This window comes from Stenella coeruleoalba (assembly GCF_951394435.1).
Source record: "Stenella coeruleoalba genome assembly, chromosome: 3".
Classification (NCBI taxonomy): domain Eukaryota; kingdom Metazoa; phylum Chordata; class Mammalia; order Artiodactyla; family Delphinidae; genus Stenella; species Stenella coeruleoalba.
The window spans coordinates 137,756,890-137,779,376 of NC_137148.1; the positions used below are offsets into that span (position 1 = coordinate 137,756,890).

Sequence of the window (22,487 nt, forward strand, 5' to 3'; positions counted from 1 at the left end):
GCCATTAGCCAGACTCATCAAGAAAAAAAGGGAGAAGACTCAAATCAATAGAATTAGAAATGAAAAAGGAGAAGTAACAACTGACACTGCAGAAATACAAAGGATCATGAGAGATTACTACAAGCAACTCTATGCCAATAAAATGGACAACCTGGAAGAAATGGACAAATTCTTAGAAATGCACAACCTGCCAAGACTGAATCAGGAAGAAATAGAAAATATGAACAGACCAATCACAAGCACTGAAATTGAAACTGTGATTAAAAATCTTCCAACAAACAAAAGCCCAGGACCAAATGGCTTCACAGGCAAATTCTATCAAGCATTTAGAAAAGAGCTAACACCTATTCTTCTCAAACTCTTCCAAACTATAGCAGAGGGAGGAACACTCTCAAACTCATTCTACGAGGGCACCATCACCTTGATACCAAAACCAGACAAGGATGCCACAAAGAAAGAAAACTACAGGCCAATATCATTGATGAATATAGATGCAAAAATCCTCAACAAAATACTAGCAAACAGAATCCAACAGCACATTAAAAGGATTATACACGGGCTTCCCTGGTGGCGCAGTGGTTGAGAGTCCGCCTGCCGATGGAGGGGACACAGGTTCGTGCCCCGGTCTGGGAAGATCCCACATGCCGCGGAGCAGCTGGGACCGTGAGCCATGGCCGCTGAGCCTGCGCGTCCGGAGCCTGTGCTCCGCAACGGAAGAGGCCACAACAGTGAGAGGCCCGCATACGGCAAAAAAAAAAAAAAAAAAAAAGGATCATACACAATGATGAAGTGGGGTTTAACCCAGGAATGCAAGGATTCTTCAATATACGCAAATCAATCAACATGATATACACCATATTAACAAATTGAAGGAGAAAAACCATATGATCATCTCAATAGATGCAGAGAAAGCTTTCGACAAAATTCAACACCGATTTATGATAAAAACCCTGCAGAAAGTAGGCATAGAAGGAACTTTCCTCAACATAATAAAGGCCATACATGACAAACCCACAGCCAACATCATCCTCAATGGTGAAACACTGAAAGCATTTCCAGTAAGATCAGGAACAAGACAAGGTTGCCCACTCTCATCACAACATAGCTTTGGAAGTTCTAGCCACAGCAATCAGAGAAGAAAAAGAAATAAAAGGTATCCAAATTGGAAAAGAAGAAGTAAAACTGTCACTGTTTGCAGATGACATGATACTATACATAGAGAATCCTAAAGGTGCGACCAGGAATCTACCAGAGCTAATCAATGAATTTGGTAAAGTAGCAGGATACAAAATTAATGCACAGAAATCTCTGGCATTCCTATACACTAATGATGAAAAATCTGACAGTGAGATCAAGAAAACACTCCCATTTACCATTGCAACAAAAAGAATAAAATATCTAGGAATAAACCTACCTAAGGAGACAAAAGACCTATATGCAGAAAATTATGACACTGATAAAAGAAATTAAAGATGATACAAATAGATGGAGAGATATACCACGTTCTCGGACTGGAAGAATCAACATTGTGAAAATGACTATACTACCCAAAGCAATCTACAGATTCGATGCAATCCCTATCAAACTACCACTGGTATTTTTCACAGAACTAGAAGAAAAAATTTCGCAATTTGCATGGAAACACAAAAGACCCCAAATAGCCAAAGCAATCTTGAGAACGAAAAACGGAGCTGGAGGGATCAGGCTCCCTGACTTCAGACTATACTACAAAGCTACAGTAATCAAGACAGTATGGTAATAGCACAAAAACAGAAAGATAGATCGATGGAACAGGATAGAAAGCCCAGAGATAAACCCACGCACATATGGTCACCTTATCTTTGATAAAGGAGGCAGGAATGTACAGTGGAGAAAGGACAGCCTCTTCAGTAAGTGGTGCTGGGAAAACTGGACAGGTACATGTAAAAGTATGAGATTAGATCACTCCCTACCACCATACACAAAAATAAGCTCAAAATGGTTTAAAGACCTAAATGTAAGGCCAGAAACTATCAAACTCTTAGAAGAAAACTTAGGCAGAACACTCTATGACATAAATCACAGCAAGGTCCTTTTTGACCCAGCTCCTAGAGAAATGGAAACAAAAATAAACAAATGGGACCTAATGAAACTTCAAAGCTTTTGCAGAGCAAAGGAAACTATAAACAAGAACAAAAGACAACCCTCAGAATGGGAGAAAATATTTGCAAATGAAGCAACTGACAAAGGATTAATCTCCAAAATTTATAAGCAGCTCATGCAGCTCAATAACAAAAAACCAAACAACCCAATCCAAAAATGGGCAGAAGACCTCAATAGACATTTCTCCAAAGAAGATATACAGACTGCCAACAAACACATGAAAGAATGCTCAACATCACTAATCATTAGGGAAATGCAAATCAAAACTACAATGAGATATCATCTCACACCGGTCAGAATGGCCATCATCAAAAAATCTAGAAACAATAAATGCTGGAGAGGGTGTGGAGAAAAGGGAACACTCTTGCACTGCTGGTGGGAATGTGAATTGGTTCAGCCACTATGGAGAACAGTATGGAGGTTCCTTTACAAACTACAAATAGAACTACTATATGACCCAGCAATCCCACTACTGGGCACATACCCTGAGAAAACCACAATTCAAGAAGAGTCATGTACCAAAATGTTCATCGCAACTGTATTTACAATAGCCCGGAGATGGAAACAACCTAAGTGTCCATCGACGGATGAATGGATAAAGAAGATGTGGCACATATATACAATGGAATATTACTCAGCCATAAAGAGAAATGAAATTGAGCTATTTGTAATGAGGTGGACACATGTAGAGTCTGTCATACAGAGTGAAGTAAATCAGAAAGAGAAAGACAAATACTGTATGCTAACACATATATATGGAATTTAAGAGAAAAAGAATGTCATGAAGAACCTAGGGGTAAGACAGGAATAAAGACACAGACCTACTAGAGAATGGACTTGAGGATATGGGGAGGGGGAAGGGTAAGCTGTGACAAAGCGAGAGAGACGCATGGACATATATACACTACCAAAGGTAAGGTAGATAGCTAGTGGGAAGCAGCCGCATAGCACAGGGAAATCAGCTTGGTGCTTTGTGACCTCCTGGAGGGGTGGGATAGGGAGGGTGGGAGGGAGGGAGACACAAGAGGGAAGAGATATGGGAACATATGTATATGTATAACTGATTCACTTTGTTATAAAGCAGAAACTAACACACCATTGTAAAGTAATTATACTCCAATAAAGATGTAAAAAAAATGTATTTAAAACAGTCAAACCAATTATGATTTATAATTTACCATAATGAAAGAGCTTTTATAGTTCTTAATCTTTGGTGATCAAGCCTGTGGATAAAAGTCATGATGTAGCCAAGTCTTCACTCTGAAACAGTATTTGTAGCAATATCCGCACACAGTGTGTCAGTTATGGTGTTTTATTTTCTGCTTGTAACTGTTCTCAACATGAAATAGCCCCTCCTGAACTATTTGTAATTGAATCATCCATACTGCAAGTAATAGACACCAGAGTTTAGATATAGCACATGATGATAATTTGGCTTACTATATCCAAAAAATTTTCTTGCTTTCATAAAGTTATTATGTACAAAATAAAAAATGGGATATATTAAGCAGAGACTACTGCTTTACATCTAGACTGTACCCTCAGTGGTAATTTGTGTTGGTTCTATGGGGCCAAGTAAATGAGTCCTATGTAGAAGACTGAAGTGGAAATAAAACAATCACTTTTAAAATGTTTACACTGATTAGAAATATAACAAACTGCAAAAAAAAATGCACAATGTTTCTGTGCATACATCTTAAATATATTAGTGATACCCAAGGTGTATGCATAAATTGAAATGGAAATGGTGCTCTGAGTTGTAAAGTTAAAAGACACCCCCTTCTAGGGTGGTTATATGGCATTTGTTCTTTTGGCCAGGAATGAAAAATAATCACTGGATATAAAAATCCCATTCACAATAACCATAGAAGCTGAAAAGCACTGAATTTAACAAGAATTATGTAAGCCCTATGGGAATAAATTTAACAAGAAATCTGCAAGACTTACCCAGAGAAAACTGTAAAATTTTACAGAAGGACATAAAAGAATATGTATAAATAAGGAGACACAGTATGTTCTTCAATAGGAAGAACCAATACCGCTAAGTAAATTTCCTTCCAAACTCCTTCATAAATTATACTGCAATTACAACCAAAATACAAGTAGCATTATTTTTTTTAACATCTTTATTTGAGTATAATTGCTTTGCAGTGTTGTGTTAGTGTCTGCTGTATAACAAAGTGAACCAGCTATACGTATACATATATCCCCATATCCCCTCCCTCTTGCGTTTCCGTCCCACCCTCTCTATCCCACCCCTCTAGGTGGTCACAAAGCACCGAGTTGGTCTCCCTGTGCTATGGGGCTGCTTCCCACTAGCTATCTATTTTACATTTGGTGGCGTATATGTGTCCATGCCACTCTCTCACTTCATCCCAGCTTACCCTTAGTAGCATTATTTTCAACTTGCCAAAATTTAAAGATTGTATGAAGGCATAACTATTTCATAAAGGTTAAGTACAATTAAGTAGAAACATAATGAGGGGAGATTTGTCCTTTTTTTTAGTTATAACTGACATAAAACATTAACTCAGTTTCATTGTATAACAGGGTAATTCAGTATCTGTATATGTGGCAAAATGATCTCCACAATAAGTCTACTTAGCATCCATCACCACACACAGCTACAAATTTCCTCTTGTGATGAGAACTTTTAAGATCTACTCTCTCGGCAACTTTCAATATGCAAAACAGTATTATCAGCTATAGCCACTATGCTGTAAATTACATCCCCATGACATTTATTTTAAAACTTTACACTGTATTTATTTTTATAAAAGTCTGTATCTTTTGACCCCCGTCACTTACTATGCCCACTTCCCAGCCCCTGCCTCAGGCATCCATCAATCTGTTCTCTGTCTTATCTATGAGTTCGTTCTTTGTTTGCTTTTAGATTCCATATATAAGTGAGATTATACAGTATTTGTCTTTCTCTGACTTATTTCTCTTAGCATAATGCCCTCAAGGTCCACCCATATTGTCACAAATAGTAAGACTTTATTCTTTTTATGGCAGAATAATATTCCATTGTATATATTTTATATATTTATATATCACATTTTCTTTATCCATCCATTGATGGATACTTAGATTTTTTTCCCATATCTTGGCTATTGTAAATAAGACTGCAATGAACATGGGGATATTTATGTAGATAGGCAGATAGACAGATAGATAGGTAGACAGACAGATAAAGTATCTTTTTGAGTTGGTGGTTCATTTCCTTTGGCTAAATACACAGAAGCAGAATTGCTGAATCATATGGTAGTTCTATTTTTAATTTTTTGAGGAACCTCCATGCTGTTTTCCATAGTGGCTGCACCAATTTACATTCCCAGCAACAGTGCACAAGGGTTCCCTTTTCTCCACACCCTCACCAACACTTGTTATTTCTTGTCTTTTTGGTGACAGCCACTCTAACAGGTGTGAGATAAGACTACGTTGTGGGAAATCTGTCTTAATATTTAAAGCTAGAAAAATTAAAAACACATAGTTTTGGTACAACAATATAGGAAAATATTAATGAGATAAGTTACAGAATAAAAACAAAGACCTAAGGACATATGAGATTTCATATGTGAGGAAGACAACATTTCAAATCATTAGGAAAATGACAGATTGACTTAAAAATTATTGTGACATCTATCTATCTATCTATCTATCCTACCTATGTATATTCCTGCTTCAGAACTTACTCTAAAATACATCTCAAATGGATTCAATTTCTATGGTAAAAAATACGTAAAATAATGACAGATGATTTGAACATTTCTTTTTTTAAATCTTATGGCAAACAAGACTTTTCAAAGTCTAAAAGCCAAGATCAAAATCCATAACATTCTTTAGTACATCAAAAGATAGTATTCACAAAGTTATTATACAAAGAAGTATGTTTGCAATATATGACAAAGGGTTATAATCTTAATATTGGGTTGGCCAAAATGTTCGTTTGGGTTTTTCCGTAACATCTTATGGAAAAACCCGAATGAAGATTTTGGCCAACCCAATGTATAAAAATTTCTAACAAATAGCTAACAAAAAATTATTCTAATAGAAAAAAAATCAATAAATGACATAAAAAGGCAATTCAAAATGAAAAAATGCAAATGGTCTATGAATACAAAAAGGTATTTGAGATAGTTACCTGGCAATAAAAATTTTAACTGATAAAGGAAATTACTAATTTCACCTTAGAGATTAGCAAAGATGGAAAGGATGAATATCCTGAGGGAGATACCCAGGACTGGTCTGGGAGTGTGCAAATGGAACTCCCATACACTGGGTGGTGTGAATATTAATTAACAATGTTTTAAAGGAAGGATAGATTTGTAATATGTATCCAAATCTAAATATATAAATATGTAAAATGTATAATATCTAAAATATGTATCAACCCTGCTTTGGGTTCCAGTAATCCTACTTCTAAGAATTTAGGGGAAAAATGTTATAATTGCATCAAATATGAATACACAGGACAGTTTAATACAGTTTAGTTCATAAGAGTAAAAATACACAAAATAATCATAATGACCACCAACAGAGGACTGATTTCATAAATATGGTACAGCCATACAATGAAATTCTATACAACCACTGGATATTTTGTTACAGAAAAATTTTAGATAGCATCAAAAGATGCTCACAAAATGTTAAGTGCAGAAATCATATTATAAAACATAATGTATTGGAAGCAACCTAAGTGTCCATCAACAGATGAATGGATAAAGAAGATGTGGCACATACATACAATGGAATATTACTCAGCCATAAAAAGAAATGAAATTGAGTTATTTGTAGTGAGGTGGATGGACCCAGAGTCTGTCATACAGAGTGAAGTAAGTCAGAAAGAGAAAAACAAATACCGTATCCTAACACATATATATGGAATCTAAAAAAAAAGGTAATGAAGAACCTAGGGGCAGGACAGGAATAAAGACACAGACGTAGAGAATGGACTTGAGGACATGGGGAGGGGGAAGGGTAAGCTGGGACGAAGTGAGAGAGTGGCATAGACATACATACATTACCAAATGTAAAATAGCTTGTGGGAAGCAGCTGCATAGCACAGGGAGATCAGCTCGGTGCTTTGTGTCCACCTAGAGGGGTGCGATAGGGAGGGTGGGAAGGAGATGCGAAAGGGAAGGGATATGGGGATATATGTATATGTATAGCTGACTTACTTTGTTATACAGCAGAAACTAACACACCATTGTAAAGCAATTATACTCCAATAAAGATGTTAAAAAAAAGAGGGGGGACTGATAAAATAAATTTTTACATATTGTGATATAGAAAAGTCACTCTGGCTTATATATGAGTTTACTTGAATTTTATGCTAATAGGTCGTTTGTGGCCTATGAAACATATGTTGTACAACTGTTTAATTATTGAAGAAAATGGCACATTGACCAGAAGTAAAGAATGTCTATGTTAAAAATAAAGATTAAATGTCTCTCTAAAAAAAGAAAAAAAAACCCATAATGTATACTATCTGATTCTATTTCATGTACACACGTGAATTCCCAAGAAGTCTTGAGGTTTAGCGATCCTTTTGCTAACAGTATTTATTTCTGAGTGAGATTAATAGAGATCTTCACTTTTCACTACAGTTTATTACTGATTTTTCTATAATGGAGAGAAATAAGTAATAAAAGCAATTCAGATTTAAAAATTGCAGACTCTTAAGAAAATTATGTGACAGACAAACTTACCTGTTTTACAAAGCAAACATAACACATAGCTGGAAGTAACCTTATCTCTTTCATTTAATTTGTTTCATTTTCAAATACAGTAACTCTGAACTAGAATTTAAGAAATGTTTACAAAGTTTTATCATCAGTGACAAATTCAGGACAAATTCAGAACTTCCCAGTCCCTGCTTTTGATATAAATACCTTTCCACAGTAACCACAGAAATAATCTCTAAAAAAATGCAATAGCATATTTTAGTCCAAGGACTGTTTGCTTTCAAAAGAAATACAGAACTTAGTAATTATTTTTAAATTATATATGTTCATATAGTCATATTCATATATGTATATATACACAGTGTTTTTAGATATACATGATATACCTGGCTTAATTTTATTCATAATTTTTATCAACCCAGTTGGACATTTGAGAAAGTAGAAAAAAAGAAAAGAGATTAGAAACATTTTGTTTAAGCCACATATTTTTCCCAACCTTGAGGAACACAAATATATTTAAACTGAAGTCTTTTGAACTGACCTTGAAATGCATCACAATTATTATTTCACACAAATACCAATCGTCATTTTACTGAATATTCTGAGATACGTTCCACCTCATTAAAATAACAAGTAAGATATGAAGGGCTGATATTCTCTTTTTTAGAGGGTTCTAAAAAACCCTCTCTTAAATTTAGTCAAATCTAATTTTGTTATTAATTCTCAGGATTACCAGATACATTTTTTCAGAGCAGATTTTTGTTTTGAGCCAGAATTGAAATCATTCCCTAGTGATGAAAGATGATTTAAAATGACCAAGAAAAAAGTAAATCATAATTTTCAATTTACCACCAACCCTAATGATACCTAAACAGTGATAATTACTATTGTAATTTATTTCCAAATGACTTAGACTATTTTTGCATATTACAGATTTTATCCTTCATGTTCTATTTGTTTGATTTTTATAAGTTTCCTAAAATTTATCTGGGGAACTGGAATGTGGACTATTAATCATTCTGGGAGATTATAGTGGAGGCAGGTCCATTCAATTTTTTAAACTTCCCCTTCCTTTAACTTGAGAAAAACACAAAATAAGTAGGATAGGAGACAAACTGGGCTCTAACTCCAGTTCCAGCACTTTCTAGCTGTAAAATAAAGGAAAGCTGTATTGTCTTGGTTCTAACTCACACACATCTTCTAACCCTCAGTTTAGCCATCTGTAAACTGTGATAACACTTCTTATTTCATAGAGGTTTTTGAAAATTAAATGTGAAGTCACTGAAAAATTAAACTTCATTTCATAAAATTATCTCAATAAATGGTGGTGATTCTTAGTAGTGTTATTAGTCATAAAAAATATATATCCCAGTTAAAAGGTATAATGCAATTTTTTCAAATCCTGTTTTTCATTGACTCTTTTTAACAGTATTTGTTTGCAAACTATCAAATGCTTAAAAGAACAAAGAGAATCCACATGCACTTTGATACCTTTGATTCCATATCATGTAAATTCAAAAGGACAGTCCCTGATTATATACACATTCTTATATGGCAAATCCTTGTTGCATATTTTATATGATACTCATTTATGCTAACAAAAAACAAAACACAGATAACTTTATTTAAAAAAGGCCTTCTGTTATTTCTCAACTATTGAAAACAATTACAAATTCCTCAAGGCCAGGAACCACATTTGTCTATCTCTTCCTCCATCTCCCTCTCTGGGTCTCTCTTTCTCGTTCTCTCTCTCTTTAAAGCCCAACAGCACAAGTGGCATTTAATTTAATCAGGTTTTATTCTTGCCACGACTGCACTATGCACCAAAACAACAACGCAGGAAAACCAGAGCTCCAGAATTGTGGCTAATTTTTAAAATGAGAGCATAAACCCTTAAGAGGTATTATGTCCAAATCTGGGAATTGTACAACCAGAACCCATTTATAACATTTGCCACTTTGACTAAAGCATCCTAAGTCAAGAAAATTCCATTACAACAAATTTCTACCTAAGTGATCTACCTGGTGATGATGATCACATCCAGTTAGTAAAATAAAAAGATAAAGCCATTTTAAAATGTGGTTCTCAAAACTGGCTCATTAAATAGATAGAAAATTGGCCTCCAAAACCTAAAGTCTAAAAATAAATCATCTAAAAACTCCGAAGGAAATAAGCTCTTTGTTTTTCATGTGGTCTGTAATTCCATAGATCTTTCAACTGTAAATCTGGCAAGTGCTTAAAATATTATGACTTTTAGAATGACAAAGGTATCATTCTCTAATGAATTCTGTTAGAAAAATGGTTTGCCACACAGGTCTACTAATGGGATTCAAGTAATGAGCATTCTTACAACACATAAGCCAGACGCAAATTTACACAGCCTAGCAGATCAGCCCCACCAGCGTCCAAGAGAGTACTGGCTTAGCAGTGCTTGAAAGAGGAATGGTTTACATGACTGACTGATCAGAGAACATTTCAAAAGATCTTCAGTCTATTAACTCAAACGTTCATTTGGCAAAAAAAAAAAAAGAAAAAGAAAAAAGAAAAGCAAAACAAAAAACAAAAAAATTCAGAAATCTGTATTTACAAAATAAGTCTTTCTTTGTCTGTAGGTCAAGGAAAAGAAAGAGAAAAGTTACTTAAATTTCATTTTTTGGAGCACTGTGTCTTCAATAACAGTGAAAACACAGAATGGTGATTTGATTTTACAACCTAATAACTGGCACCTACTCACTCACATTTAAAACTCTTTAACATTTCTGCTTCTTATTTTGTGATAGTCTTTTAAATGGCCTATAAATCATTTAAGATTAATATTTAAAACGTTTCATTGACTGTAAAAGATTTACAGTCAATGAAATGTCAATACCCTCACTAAAATGAACAAATTTTAAAGATGATCTTTGTATATTTGTTTAAAAGCCAGCTGTCTGATTATATAATTTTTTGGTCAATCCAGTTAACGTGTAGTCCTAGGAAGCAGGAAGATTCAACGATTATTTTAAAACAAATACTCCCTCCTGGAAGGGATGAACAGCACACTAAAACATTTTTTCTATGTTGATGCTTTAGAAGTTGCAAGGTAGGAATAAATGGGGCTGTATCCATAGAAAACAGCAGTCACCTTTGAATTATCTATATTATAAGCCCTACTATCCAAAAGTTCCCATTAACAGACTAATATGCAGAACAGAACAGACTGTAATTTTCCATCACTATTTGCTATATTCTTATTTTCATGGGAAATAAAAAACTCTAAGCCAGTATCAAGGTGAGTATGAGATAAAAATATTGTAACTTTATATATTTTTATCAAATCCTCTTTAAATCTCTATTTTGGGTATGTTTTATAATGGACATTACATATTGGTGCACAGATAAATAGACATTCATTTATTAAGCAAGTCAAGTAGTCTGAGGTTCAATTCTCATGATAACAGCATCATTTCTATCTAAAATTTTTTAAAAATAGCAGAATAAAAGGTGACTTTTAGAGATTATTTAGTTAAAAGAGAGACATGTAAAAGCCAGTAGATAAACTTTTAAAAAAATTTTTGATTCGATGGTCTTGCACCAATTAGGCACTAAATTACTGATCTGTAGACGAGCACCCTCAAGATGCTTAACCACTGAGACCTTCAAATTTAAGCATATACTTCAAGAAATACAATTAAGCAGCCATAAATAATTTGTAGGAAGCTATTTTAATGGCATTTTCCCTACATGTAAATGCATACTACTACTAGTACTAACCACCAATCAAACAGCTATCTTTTTAAACAGGAAGGAACAGTCAAATCATATTATCCTAAAACGTAGGTTAAAATATCAGTATTTCTGATATTACCCAGACCTCTTATAACCAAATAACTGATGCAGCTATTATTAATTATATTCATAGCATCAAACCCTGTGCTAATCCCTCCCCCCATTTCACAAACTTTGTTCGACCTTTTAAAATACAGAACTATGATTCTTTTCATCATTTGTGTCAAAAAAATTAGTATGGAGGTTCAAAGGGGCATTTTATAAAAATAAAAATCAGATCTGGAAAATGTTTTTCTACTCTCTCATTCTTACCCTTAGTAAGTGACCCTTACTTTTATTCTTTGTGAAGGTGCTTAAGACTCATCATTCCTAGCATCCACCCCAGAAATTTCAGTGTCTCCTCTGCACAGGTGCCAAGGTCTTATGCAGTTAAGCTTCACCATACATAGGTATACCCTACATATGCACCCTACCGTTCCTGTCCACATATATTAGCTCTGTAATTGTAGAAATTATACAATCCCTCTAGTCCTTGTTTCTACACTTATAAAAGAGGATGATAATATTATCTACCTCATGAGACTTCTGTGAACATTAAGTGGGATAGTTATATGCGCTCTAAGTGTTTATTTTTGCAATATTATTATTGCTAACACGTAATGCCTTTCTTCATACTGTCTCCATGCCCACTGACTCCCATAGGACGGTTCTCCTTATTTTCTATCCATTCGTATTGCACTGATCCTTCTTGCTCAGTCCAGCTCTCCCTCTTCTACCAAGTCTTCTACAAATCCCACCGACTCTGACCACTTGGAGCTTTCTCATTGCAAAAATTCATATGATAACTAGAGACCAGTTCTGTTGTCAAATTCCTTTATTAGTGATTGTATTAGCTTCCACTTTCGCTATAAAACTAGTGTTCCTAAGACAGTGGCCCTCAGACAGTACCTACGTCAGTCACATAAAGAGATTTTAAACATGCGAATTCCTGAACTCCATCCTAGACCTCCTGAATTAGACTCTGGGCATGTGCCCTGAAAATACAAATATTAATACAAGACTCAGGTGATTCTGTTGCACAGTAAAGCCTGAGAACCACTGTAAAAACCTGGATCTCAACCTTTTATTTTGATTCCTCTACCACAGGGATATACTACTCTCCTCTCCCACCGATCTGAAACACTCTTCTCTCCATCAACCCTCACCTCCCTCTTCAGGCAATGAAGATCACTCTTTCTTGACTCTAGAGCGAGCCTTAGGTCTAGTGTAAGAACCATTTCATATCCTTCCACAAAATAGCCTAACTGACATGGTGCTGGTTAAGGAGTATTATATAAATACTTCCTGTTAGCCTGATATACTGCAGTCTTTCCATTACCCCCTCCAACAACTCCTTTCACCACATATTTGTTGAGTATCTACTAATTGTCCGGAATTGTGCTAGGCACTGGTATGCAGACAATTTCCATACATTCGCACACCTCAGTATCTCTAATATTTAGCCATGGCTTCTTCATGTATCACTTTTCTAAGATACACGTAGATTCACCTTAAAAACTTCATTACTTTAATTCTGGCTATTGGGTTAGGAGAAAAGTTATTTCACCTTTAATTGCCCAAGCAATTACTTCTAAGTTAAGACCTCTTGGCAGGTAAGTGGGCAGTACATGCCTAATTACAGAGCAGGGAAAATAAGACTTGGCGATAAAAAGGCCAATAGAATGTTTACAAAATGAGCACTAGGCAAGAGACAATGGGTTAAAGACATGGCCATATTTTTCCATATAAATAGGGACAGAATAATATAGACCCATTTTTCTCCTTGTTTAATAAAATACATATTTTGCAAATAAAATGCATATCTGGAAGGAACATGTAAATCTTGTGTTTGTATCTTTTAAAAACTCATAACCATCTACTTTCTCATTCCTCTTTTAACTGTGTGTTTCAAAGTATTTTTGTGTCATCCAAAAATGTAAAATGATTTTGGAAAAGCTGAGTAATATCAGGCTAAAAATAGAGGAAAGAGTAGCTGTGTAAATGAGAATCAAATTGATAGATAAAAGTTTCCATTTATGCTATTTAAATCCAGTTCTCTATTTTATATATGATTTTTATGTAGTTGTTAATAGTTTATAAGTAAATTATATATTTATTTTCAAATAACCTATAGCTAGAATTATGACTAATAATCTATAAAATGTATTTTAAAATTTTTTTGAAAAAATATACAATAAAAAAGAAAATGTCAATATATTCATATGTTTGTAAGATCACCAAAAAGCCATAGAAGAATACACATCAGTTTACACTGGTAGTAATAAAGGTGTGCATTTTTTTAGAGAAAGCATAAAACTGCAAAAATACTCATGGTCTGTTAAGTGAAAACACAGACTATAAAATTCTCTCTACAAATAACTAAGTGTAATGTGTAAAGTATGAATAAGCAAATAGACAAGAAGTAGAAGGTATTATAGGCAAATTAAAACAGTTTTAATGAAGTGACGGGGATGTGGATAATTTTTGCCTTTGATGTTTGTTGATCTTTTAAAATTGGCTTTGTCATAATGTACCATGAAACAGAAATGAAAATGGTGATTAAGTATGAAAGCCATTACTCAATGAGAAAATCTCTTCTTTTCTCAACTTGTTTGGAGACAAAAGCACAACACCATATTCTACACTGGGGGTTCTGAGCTGAGGACAAGTTCATCCCCCAGGACACATCTGGCAATATCTGGAGACATTTTTGGTTTTCATAACTGCGAGGGTACCTCTGGCATCTAGTAGGTAGAAGCCAGACATGCTGTTAAACATCTTACAATGCACATGACAGCCCCCTCACAACAACAAATTATCTGGTCACGATGACAAGAGCACTGATCACAAATAAACGTTACAGAATGAATGATTTCAAAAGAAGCCAGTGCCCCACCCCGAAATTAGTCAGTACCCCTGTCACAGTGTTAAGAAAAGGACTTTCTCTGATTTACATTCTTATAGAAATTCTCAAGACCATTTAACAAGGAGGTGGGAGGGATCACACTAAAGCACGCTTTGAGGTGCTTCTAAAATATGAAACTTGGGATATTTCCCTCCCCTTCCTTCTCTTGCAGGGTAAGCTCACAGTCAGATTTTTATTTCATGTCACAATCAAGCAAGGGCATTGTTTAGGCTCCTACAAGGCAACAGCAAAGGACCTGCCCTAAGAGTTAACACAGAGAAAATGATTTATAAACTGCCTATATCATGTGCAATAATTGTTTAAAAATTGATGAATAAATCTTCTTGAGATGTAATCTTTATAATGAACCTCATTTATACTGTGTGGGCCAGAGGGAGTAAAGATCCGGGAAGAGAAGAAAAACACTCAACCACTTTTAAGAGATTATTCGCAGCAGTAATTTATCAGAAATCACAAAAATGTGTTTTCAATGGAAAAAATTCAATTGATAATAAAAGAAAAAAAGGGAAAGGGTCTTTTCACATAGTGTCCACCCAAAGCTTAAAACCACTGACACAGTTCTTGAACTTTATCATCCAACATTTTGTGACAGCTATTGGCCTTAATGGTTATATGACAGATTCTGCTGGAGCAATAGGAAAATTATTAGACAAGTTAACAGCACCCATTCATAATGAAAGAAATCATGACACAAGCAACATCCTTGACTTTTCAAGATCTTATATAAATCTTCCTTTATTACCTGGTAATAGATGTAATATAAAGTATAAATTTCTCAAGGACAGAAACCATGTCTTATATTTAATACACACTGAATAAAGTACCTATGTGAAAAAGTCATTTTAATGAAATTAAGATTTTTTTTCAAGGTGGAGAGATTGAGGAGTAACAGTAACATATAGGATTAGTTTATCTGATCTACCCACTGTTTCCAAAAAAATAAATAAAATAAAATAAATAAAAACAAACAACTACAACAAACTAGGTCCATAAGGAATGAGAATAATTTTTTTTTAAATGATGCCTTACTACATCTAAACGTGCAGTATAACCAGAGGGCTAAGATTGAGGGATGTAAAGTCAATCATTTGCTAGCTGGGTGACCTTGAATAAGTCACTTAACCTCTCTGGGCCTCAGGCTCCTCTTTTATAAAAAGGTGGACACCAGCCATATCACTGCTTTTATAGGAGGACTGGATGAGATAATACACATCAAGAGGATACCTGCACAAGTTAAGGGCCCAATGAGCAATAACTGTGATTATTTTCTTATATTAGTGCTGTGATGGTGGAAAATGTTGGGCATTGCACAGAGGGGGAGTTGAGGGGGAAGCGAAGGGGAAGCAGAAGGAAAAGAAGGCGAGAAAACGACAGCTTGCTAAAATTGGATAGGAGAGCTTCATTTATTGAGAATGAAGTCTGGGTCGGTGAGTCTTCACAACCCCTTCCCCTCGCTCCACATCCCGTCACCCACCCCAGCTCCTGCTTCGTGTCTGCAACCTACTCCCTTCTAGGGGTACTTCTCCAAATGATATATGACTTCTTTTAGCAGTTGCCCTCTCCCGACTTTGCTTCAGATCCACACTTTTCAAAGGTGTAGTCTTCAACCACTAACACTCCTCTCGCTACATTTACCAACGCGCTCCTGTTACTTACTATAGCTGGGAGACAAGTCTCAGAACTTATTTCAATTGATCGTTGTGGCATCTGATGCAGCTGACCATTTTCTTCCTTTTTAAACTCTCTTGTGCCTCAGCTTTGAAGACATTATTATCTGTGGGTTCTCCTACCATCTGACTGCTGCTTAGCTACTTACTAATCTGTGTGGGCTCCTTTTCAGCATTCCACCACTTAAATTACACTGCTCACCAGATCCCCATTTTTTGCCGTCCTTTCACTTTCCCTTTTTAATTGTATCCATTCACATCGTTATAAGTACCACTTATATGCTGACAATGTCCAAGTTCATCTCTCCAGTCATGACGTCTTACTAAGCTCCAGACCTGTATTTTCCAATCTCCATTTGGAGATTCCATGTGTGGAGAAAAGTCAGCGTTTCCCAAAATGAACTGTCTTCCCACACACCTCAATCCCCAGCCCACCCCCAAACTGGCTGCCCTTTTGGTGTTCCCCATATCGATAAATGAAACCATCAGAAACTTACGATTCACCAAGTCCTGCCACTTCTGCCTCGTAAAAGCACTGATTTTGTATCTTCTCCTTTACATCCCTGTCTCTGTTCATCCATTCTTTCTGGATTTTTGCAGTGGATTTTCACCTTATCTCCCAACCTTTGGTCTTGCTGCACCCCTCATACTTCAAAAGCATCTTCCTCAAGTGTGAATCTGTTCAAGCGATTCTCCTACTGACATCTTTTCATGGGTCCCTACAGCCTTTGGAACAAAATGTAAACTCTTCTGCAAGCTACAAAAATGGTCTATATAATTTGATCACCACTTATGATCTCAATACCAAATCTTATCACTTCCTCACTCCCACTCCCAAATCCAGCCATTTAAAGCTACTTGCAAATTCCTAATCCCATTTATTTTTCCTGTTTTTTCTCCTATATGCCACTCTTTCTGCTTAAAACATTTATCCACAGACCTCTAACCCCCATCTTCACCTAGTAATTTCTACATAATACCTCAGAATTCTGTATTTCCAATATGCCCTGTGTATTTCTGCTTTCAAAGAACTCAGTGGTCCTACACTGTGATTCTTTCCACATTAATTGATTTAAATAGTAATTTAAAAAGTGTCTTGAATTTGAGGCCTACAAGTCCATGCTCTGTCTCTCCACATATATGATACTATGTAGTCAAACTTCCAACCAACGGTTGTTTACAGAGCAAAACCACATGGAGAGAGATACTATAACCTTGGCTACATGTATTTTATACAAATCATTTAGGAAGACAATAAATATGTAACATATCAGGCAATTTGAAATAACAAATGAATGGTGAAATCAACAAGTGACAAAGGAACGCATGGGAGATACAGACAACTAGGTCCTCAAGAGGCTGCTCATAAAAATTTTTAGAGAAAATGCTCATGTTAAACATAAGTATGATAGGAGCCTGCAGTAGAATTAACGATAGTAAACACCAAGATATTAAGTTTCATGAGGTCAGGGGACAAGTCATTCTTGTTCGCTGCTCTGTCCCTATGGCCTAACACATAGCTGGATCATAGTAGCTGCTAAATAAGTATTTGTGTCGAATTGAATTTTAAACTGTGCAGCTGGTGATGCAAGAAAACATCTGTTTAAAAAAAAAAAAGGCAGCACTTTTCACCATTTGCCATTCCATAAAAAGGTAATTTGTGTATATGTTTACTAGAACGCTTTCCTCAAAAGTGAAATATTGCTTCACTCTTCGGTTGGCAAATGTGTTGTTCCAAGATGGAGAAGAATCTGCTTTAAATGAAGAGAAAGCTATTTCAGTCCATAATCCTCAGAGCCAATTTTGGAACTTAAAATGCATTTTCATCAAAGAATCTTAACAAAAAGAGTCCTGCCAATTTAACCAAGACATCTAAAAATGTTTCATTCTAAAGCCAAGCTTTCTGCTCAGGAACATTCTAATTGAGATTGTGTTCTTCCAGAGATCTTCCACTGGCTCAACAGTCACCTGAGTCACATGGGTGAGTAAGATACCATCATCACCCTCCTAAGAACTCAGAACTGCATGCCATTTAGGAATTCTGCATTTTTCTAACGTTTATGCTGGATTTCCAAGTTTCCTGGAACTTCTTTGTACCCAACAGAGCTATTATGATAAACCAAAGCAGAAACACATGTAACTTTGAGTTAGAAGTCAATTTGGCATGTCCCTCTCATTTCAAACATATGGAAACTGAGACCACGTAATGTAAATCACTGACCCAAGTACACTTAGGGCAGCGGCTGGAATGGACACTGGGTCTCCTTAGTGACAGGCTGATATTCAGTCTTCTATATAAGCTATGTTCATGGGACACCAGTACTTTCACTTGCATCATTTTATTAATTCTGGTACTCACCTAAAATATGTAAACGGGGACTATTATTCCCTTTTAGCAGGTGAAGAGATCAAGCCCCAGGACTTCCCTGGTGGTCCAGTGGCTAAAACTCCATGCTCTCTAGGCAGGGGGCCCGGGTTTGATCCCTGGTCAGGGAACTAGATCCCACATGCCTCAACTAAGAGTTCACATGCCAGAACTAAAGATCCTGCGTGCCACCACTAAGACCAGGTGCAGCCAAATAAATAAATAAATAAATAAATAAATAAATATATATATATATATATATATATATATATATATATATATATATAAAGAGAGAAACCAAGCCCCATGGGGCTGTCAATTCCCTCAAGTTGACTGAACAGCAGAAGCAGAACTAGTATTCAGGTCTTTCTATCTTTGTCATTTACCAGGAGCACCACATCGACATGGGCCATTTTTCCTTTCAGTACAAATGAGTCAATGACAGTCTAAATGGTCTGGTGCCTACCATTCTTCAAAGGAAGATTTGCTATAATAAAAGAAAGCTACAAGTACCAGAGGTTGCAGGCCACAAAGGATAATGAGGCAGAAACATGTGCATTAATCAATTTTGAGGTTTCACTTAAATAATCAATCAACCATTCTTTCAGAGCTGAATCTAATCGAAAGATCCTAACCCTTTTAGACCTGTATACAGTGGGCAATATGCCATAAACATCTTCTTTTATTTAGACATCAGGGATGGAATTTCCCATCTGTTGCTTCAAATCAAATAACCATACTTTAAAAAATAGTACATATCACAAAATTTTTCTTTGAAGGCTTAAAGTCACTATGATTGTTAATCATAAAAGTGTTAATTTTTCAACAAGTAAAACTGTGTCTGGACAAGTCCACGTATGTTAGCAGTAGGCTAAGAAAGGAATCTAGCATGGAATTTATAATGCTTGGTTCTAATCATTAATGCTGCAGTACTGACTTATTTACAACCTGACGTTTGTTTCTGCACTTTCAACATCCCGAGACTTTTCTGCAACAGTAAATAGCTTTAAGAGATGACACCTCGCCTTAACTGGGTCTATATTTTGACTAGCAGGTCTTGGCATCATGTCCAGCTCTGACACCTCTCCAAAATGCTGCATGCTGGTGAAAAATGAACAAAACTTAAGAAGAAGAAAACAATGCCACTACTCTTAAGCCATTTTGGGATATAATAGGTCTAAGTTCTCAGCTAACTTATACATCTAAGTTCTAATGCAGCAACTTCTAATCATCTCATCACTGTCTCTTTAGATTCTAAATATTTCTTAATTTTTCCATAAAGTCTCACCTTTCTGATGCTCTGAAGAGGAAGGTGACAGAATAAAATGTGGGAAAAGAGCATAAGTAAATCAAAAGACAGGACACACAGAGCTACACCTGATTTCCATATCACTTTCTTTTTAGCCACACAATTTAGATTCAAGTACCTAGGACTTAGCAGGTACCCACATGAGGACATTTTCTATTTTCATGGTAAAATTCAAAATATAAACTGATGAAAGACCTCTAAAATTTCACAAAAGTGAATATTTGTATATCTGAGAAGTTAAATGTTTAGTTTCCCAAGAAAGAAATATTCTCTACCCACACAGGAGATTCTCACAATGTGTGGGAAATCTATGGTTCTGAATCATCCAATAGCATCTTCAGTCTGTGTTCATACCCTATATCATAAAATGCTTTCCCAATAATTAGAATATAACAAGATACACGTCCTTAAAAACATCACTGAAAGAGTTGAATGTTCTCTGGAGTAGTCACAGATGTTTCATAAGCTTGTGATAGCTCAGGATTATCACCTATCTTTGGACATTGTATAAGGTTGGGCTGGTTATTTCAGCTTCCTCTATATTTGAATTCTGGGGTGATGAAAATTTCTATCATGTTAAGAGCATACCCACTACCTCGTATTTGGCTCTCGAGTGAATTAATAAGGGTCCTAACTTTCAAGTCCTGATGGCTGGCTTAGAACTGTTTTGCATAAAACCTTACACACTAGACCCTCTTCTTTACCAGTGCATCCTGTTTCCAGGCAAAACTACACTACAATACAATCTTCTGCAATGTGCTGTATCCTATTAGGACTGAAAGTAACCCTGGCATCTTACATTCAAATGTGGCCTTTCTAGAGAGACTTTTCCAAGGGTGAAAACTTCAAAAACACAGAGTAGAAAAGTCACTGAAGAAATGGCGCAAGTAAGCAGGGGTATCTGGGACACTTATTGTCTTGTATGTCTGCAGTGCCCCAACATGGGCAGCAGGGGGCGCTCCTGCATGAAGCAACCCTCCCCTCAGCCCCGCCCCCCTTCCCCCCCCACCCATACACACAAGTGTTCCCGGGAGGGGAAGACGGAGGCTTTTTCTCTTAGCACTTGCCCCAAGACCAAGGAGGGGGCCACTAAGGAGTGCTGCTGTCCATAAATCACACAGGCTTAGGACATGCAGTGAATACCATTGCAGAAGTGACCAGAGATGACACACAGGTCTGAGCTTACCTTTTGAAAGCAGGGTGGCCAATTTTTATTTTATTTATTTTGGGGGTTAAAGGAGCAGGTGAGCCATGGGCAGGGGGCGGGGCTTGCCATCAGCTGTAAAGAGGCCGGCTCCAAAAGCAACAAGTGGATATCAGTATCCCAGGGTCATTTATCCAGCCTCTCCACTAGTTTAGTTCCCAGGTTATATTCTCTGTGAAATGTTAAATCAAAACACTTCCCTTTTCTCTCCTCTTCTTTCCTTCCCTGACCCCACACCAAACTCAGAAAAATCACTTGATGAAGTGGGTTTCCCACTGAACCTTAGGAAATGTGACTCCTGCATGTGGCTGTGTTTTGCACATGAACGTGTGATGCATTTTACACCCTCTTCGCCAAGTCCCACAATTTCAAACCAGGTTGGAAAAATCTTTCGGGACCAGAAAGAGCCAGCTCTGAAGCCTCAAAGACAGTGGGTTCCAAAGCAAAATGCCCTGCCCTCACCCCACTTCCTACACATACTCATGCACACCCCACCCTCACCAGTTGGAGCCTTTCTCCTTCCTGTCCCCAAATGAAGGTTTGCAGAGACACAGCCATAAACCTCAATACTCACCATATTGACTTCAGAAACCATATCGATGCTGGCGATGTCGATGTTCATTCCCACAGCCACAGGGGGACCTGCAAACCAAAATGGCCAGCCACGTGATTTCTCAGAACTTCATGCATTCTTAGCAAGAGTAGTCCCCGGGCACGGGACACTCTGCCCCAAATCCCTTCCCACTGCTCACACTCAAATTCTTCAATTCTCTGCTCCTTTTTAAAGAGTGACAGGTACTCCTCTGGGAAATGCTCTATTGAACAGGCACACACGTGTCCGATGGGTGAGGGATTCCACGTCTGTCTACATAGGTAGGTATCTTAGCATGAGAATATACACAACCACAAAAGCACCGGAATCTGGCTAGCCCAAACGAAATGTTATATATTGCACTGCAGTTATATACTGCACCCCCTCCTCATTCTTCCCACCCCCCCGCTTCTGTGCAGGTTTTAACTCTTTGAGCTTTGTTAGAGTCTGGAGTCAAATTAAATAGGCATATCAGTGTATCTAAGGCTGCAGCAAGAGAGGTCTCTAGCCCTTCTTCCACTACCCTCCCTATCCTCCCATCCCCCCAGGCCCCTCTCCCCCCACCCCACTGTCCCCTGCAGTGAGGTTTCCAGGACTGGATAATATCCAGACACCAGCCAATTTAAACCATGGCTAGAACTCTTCCAAAGTAGGTGGGCACAGGGGGTTAATGCGACTTCTCAACCAACGGTCTGCATATCTTGTCCCCAAAAATGTTCCCGATGGCCTTCAGTAAGCCAGGTTCACCGGGCACACCATTAACTAAACTTAAGAGGTTTGTATCTCAA

General features: G+C 36.7%; 1 protein-coding gene across 8 annotated transcripts in view; it reads right to left on the reverse strand.

Annotated features, from left to right (window-relative positions):
• Positions 1-22,487, reverse strand: part of GABRB2 (gamma-aminobutyric acid type A receptor subunit beta2) — a 556,114-nt gene that overhangs the window by 272,382 nt on the left and 261,245 nt on the right. For all 8 annotated transcript variants that reach the window (XM_079918416.1, XM_079918420.1, XM_079918417.1 and 5 more), the window contains one exon: positions 21,682-21,749. In XM_079918416.1, coding sequence (XP_079774542.1) covers positions 21,682-21,749 — 68 coding nt within the window. The remainder of the gene's footprint in view (positions 1-21,681; positions 21,750-22,487) is intronic.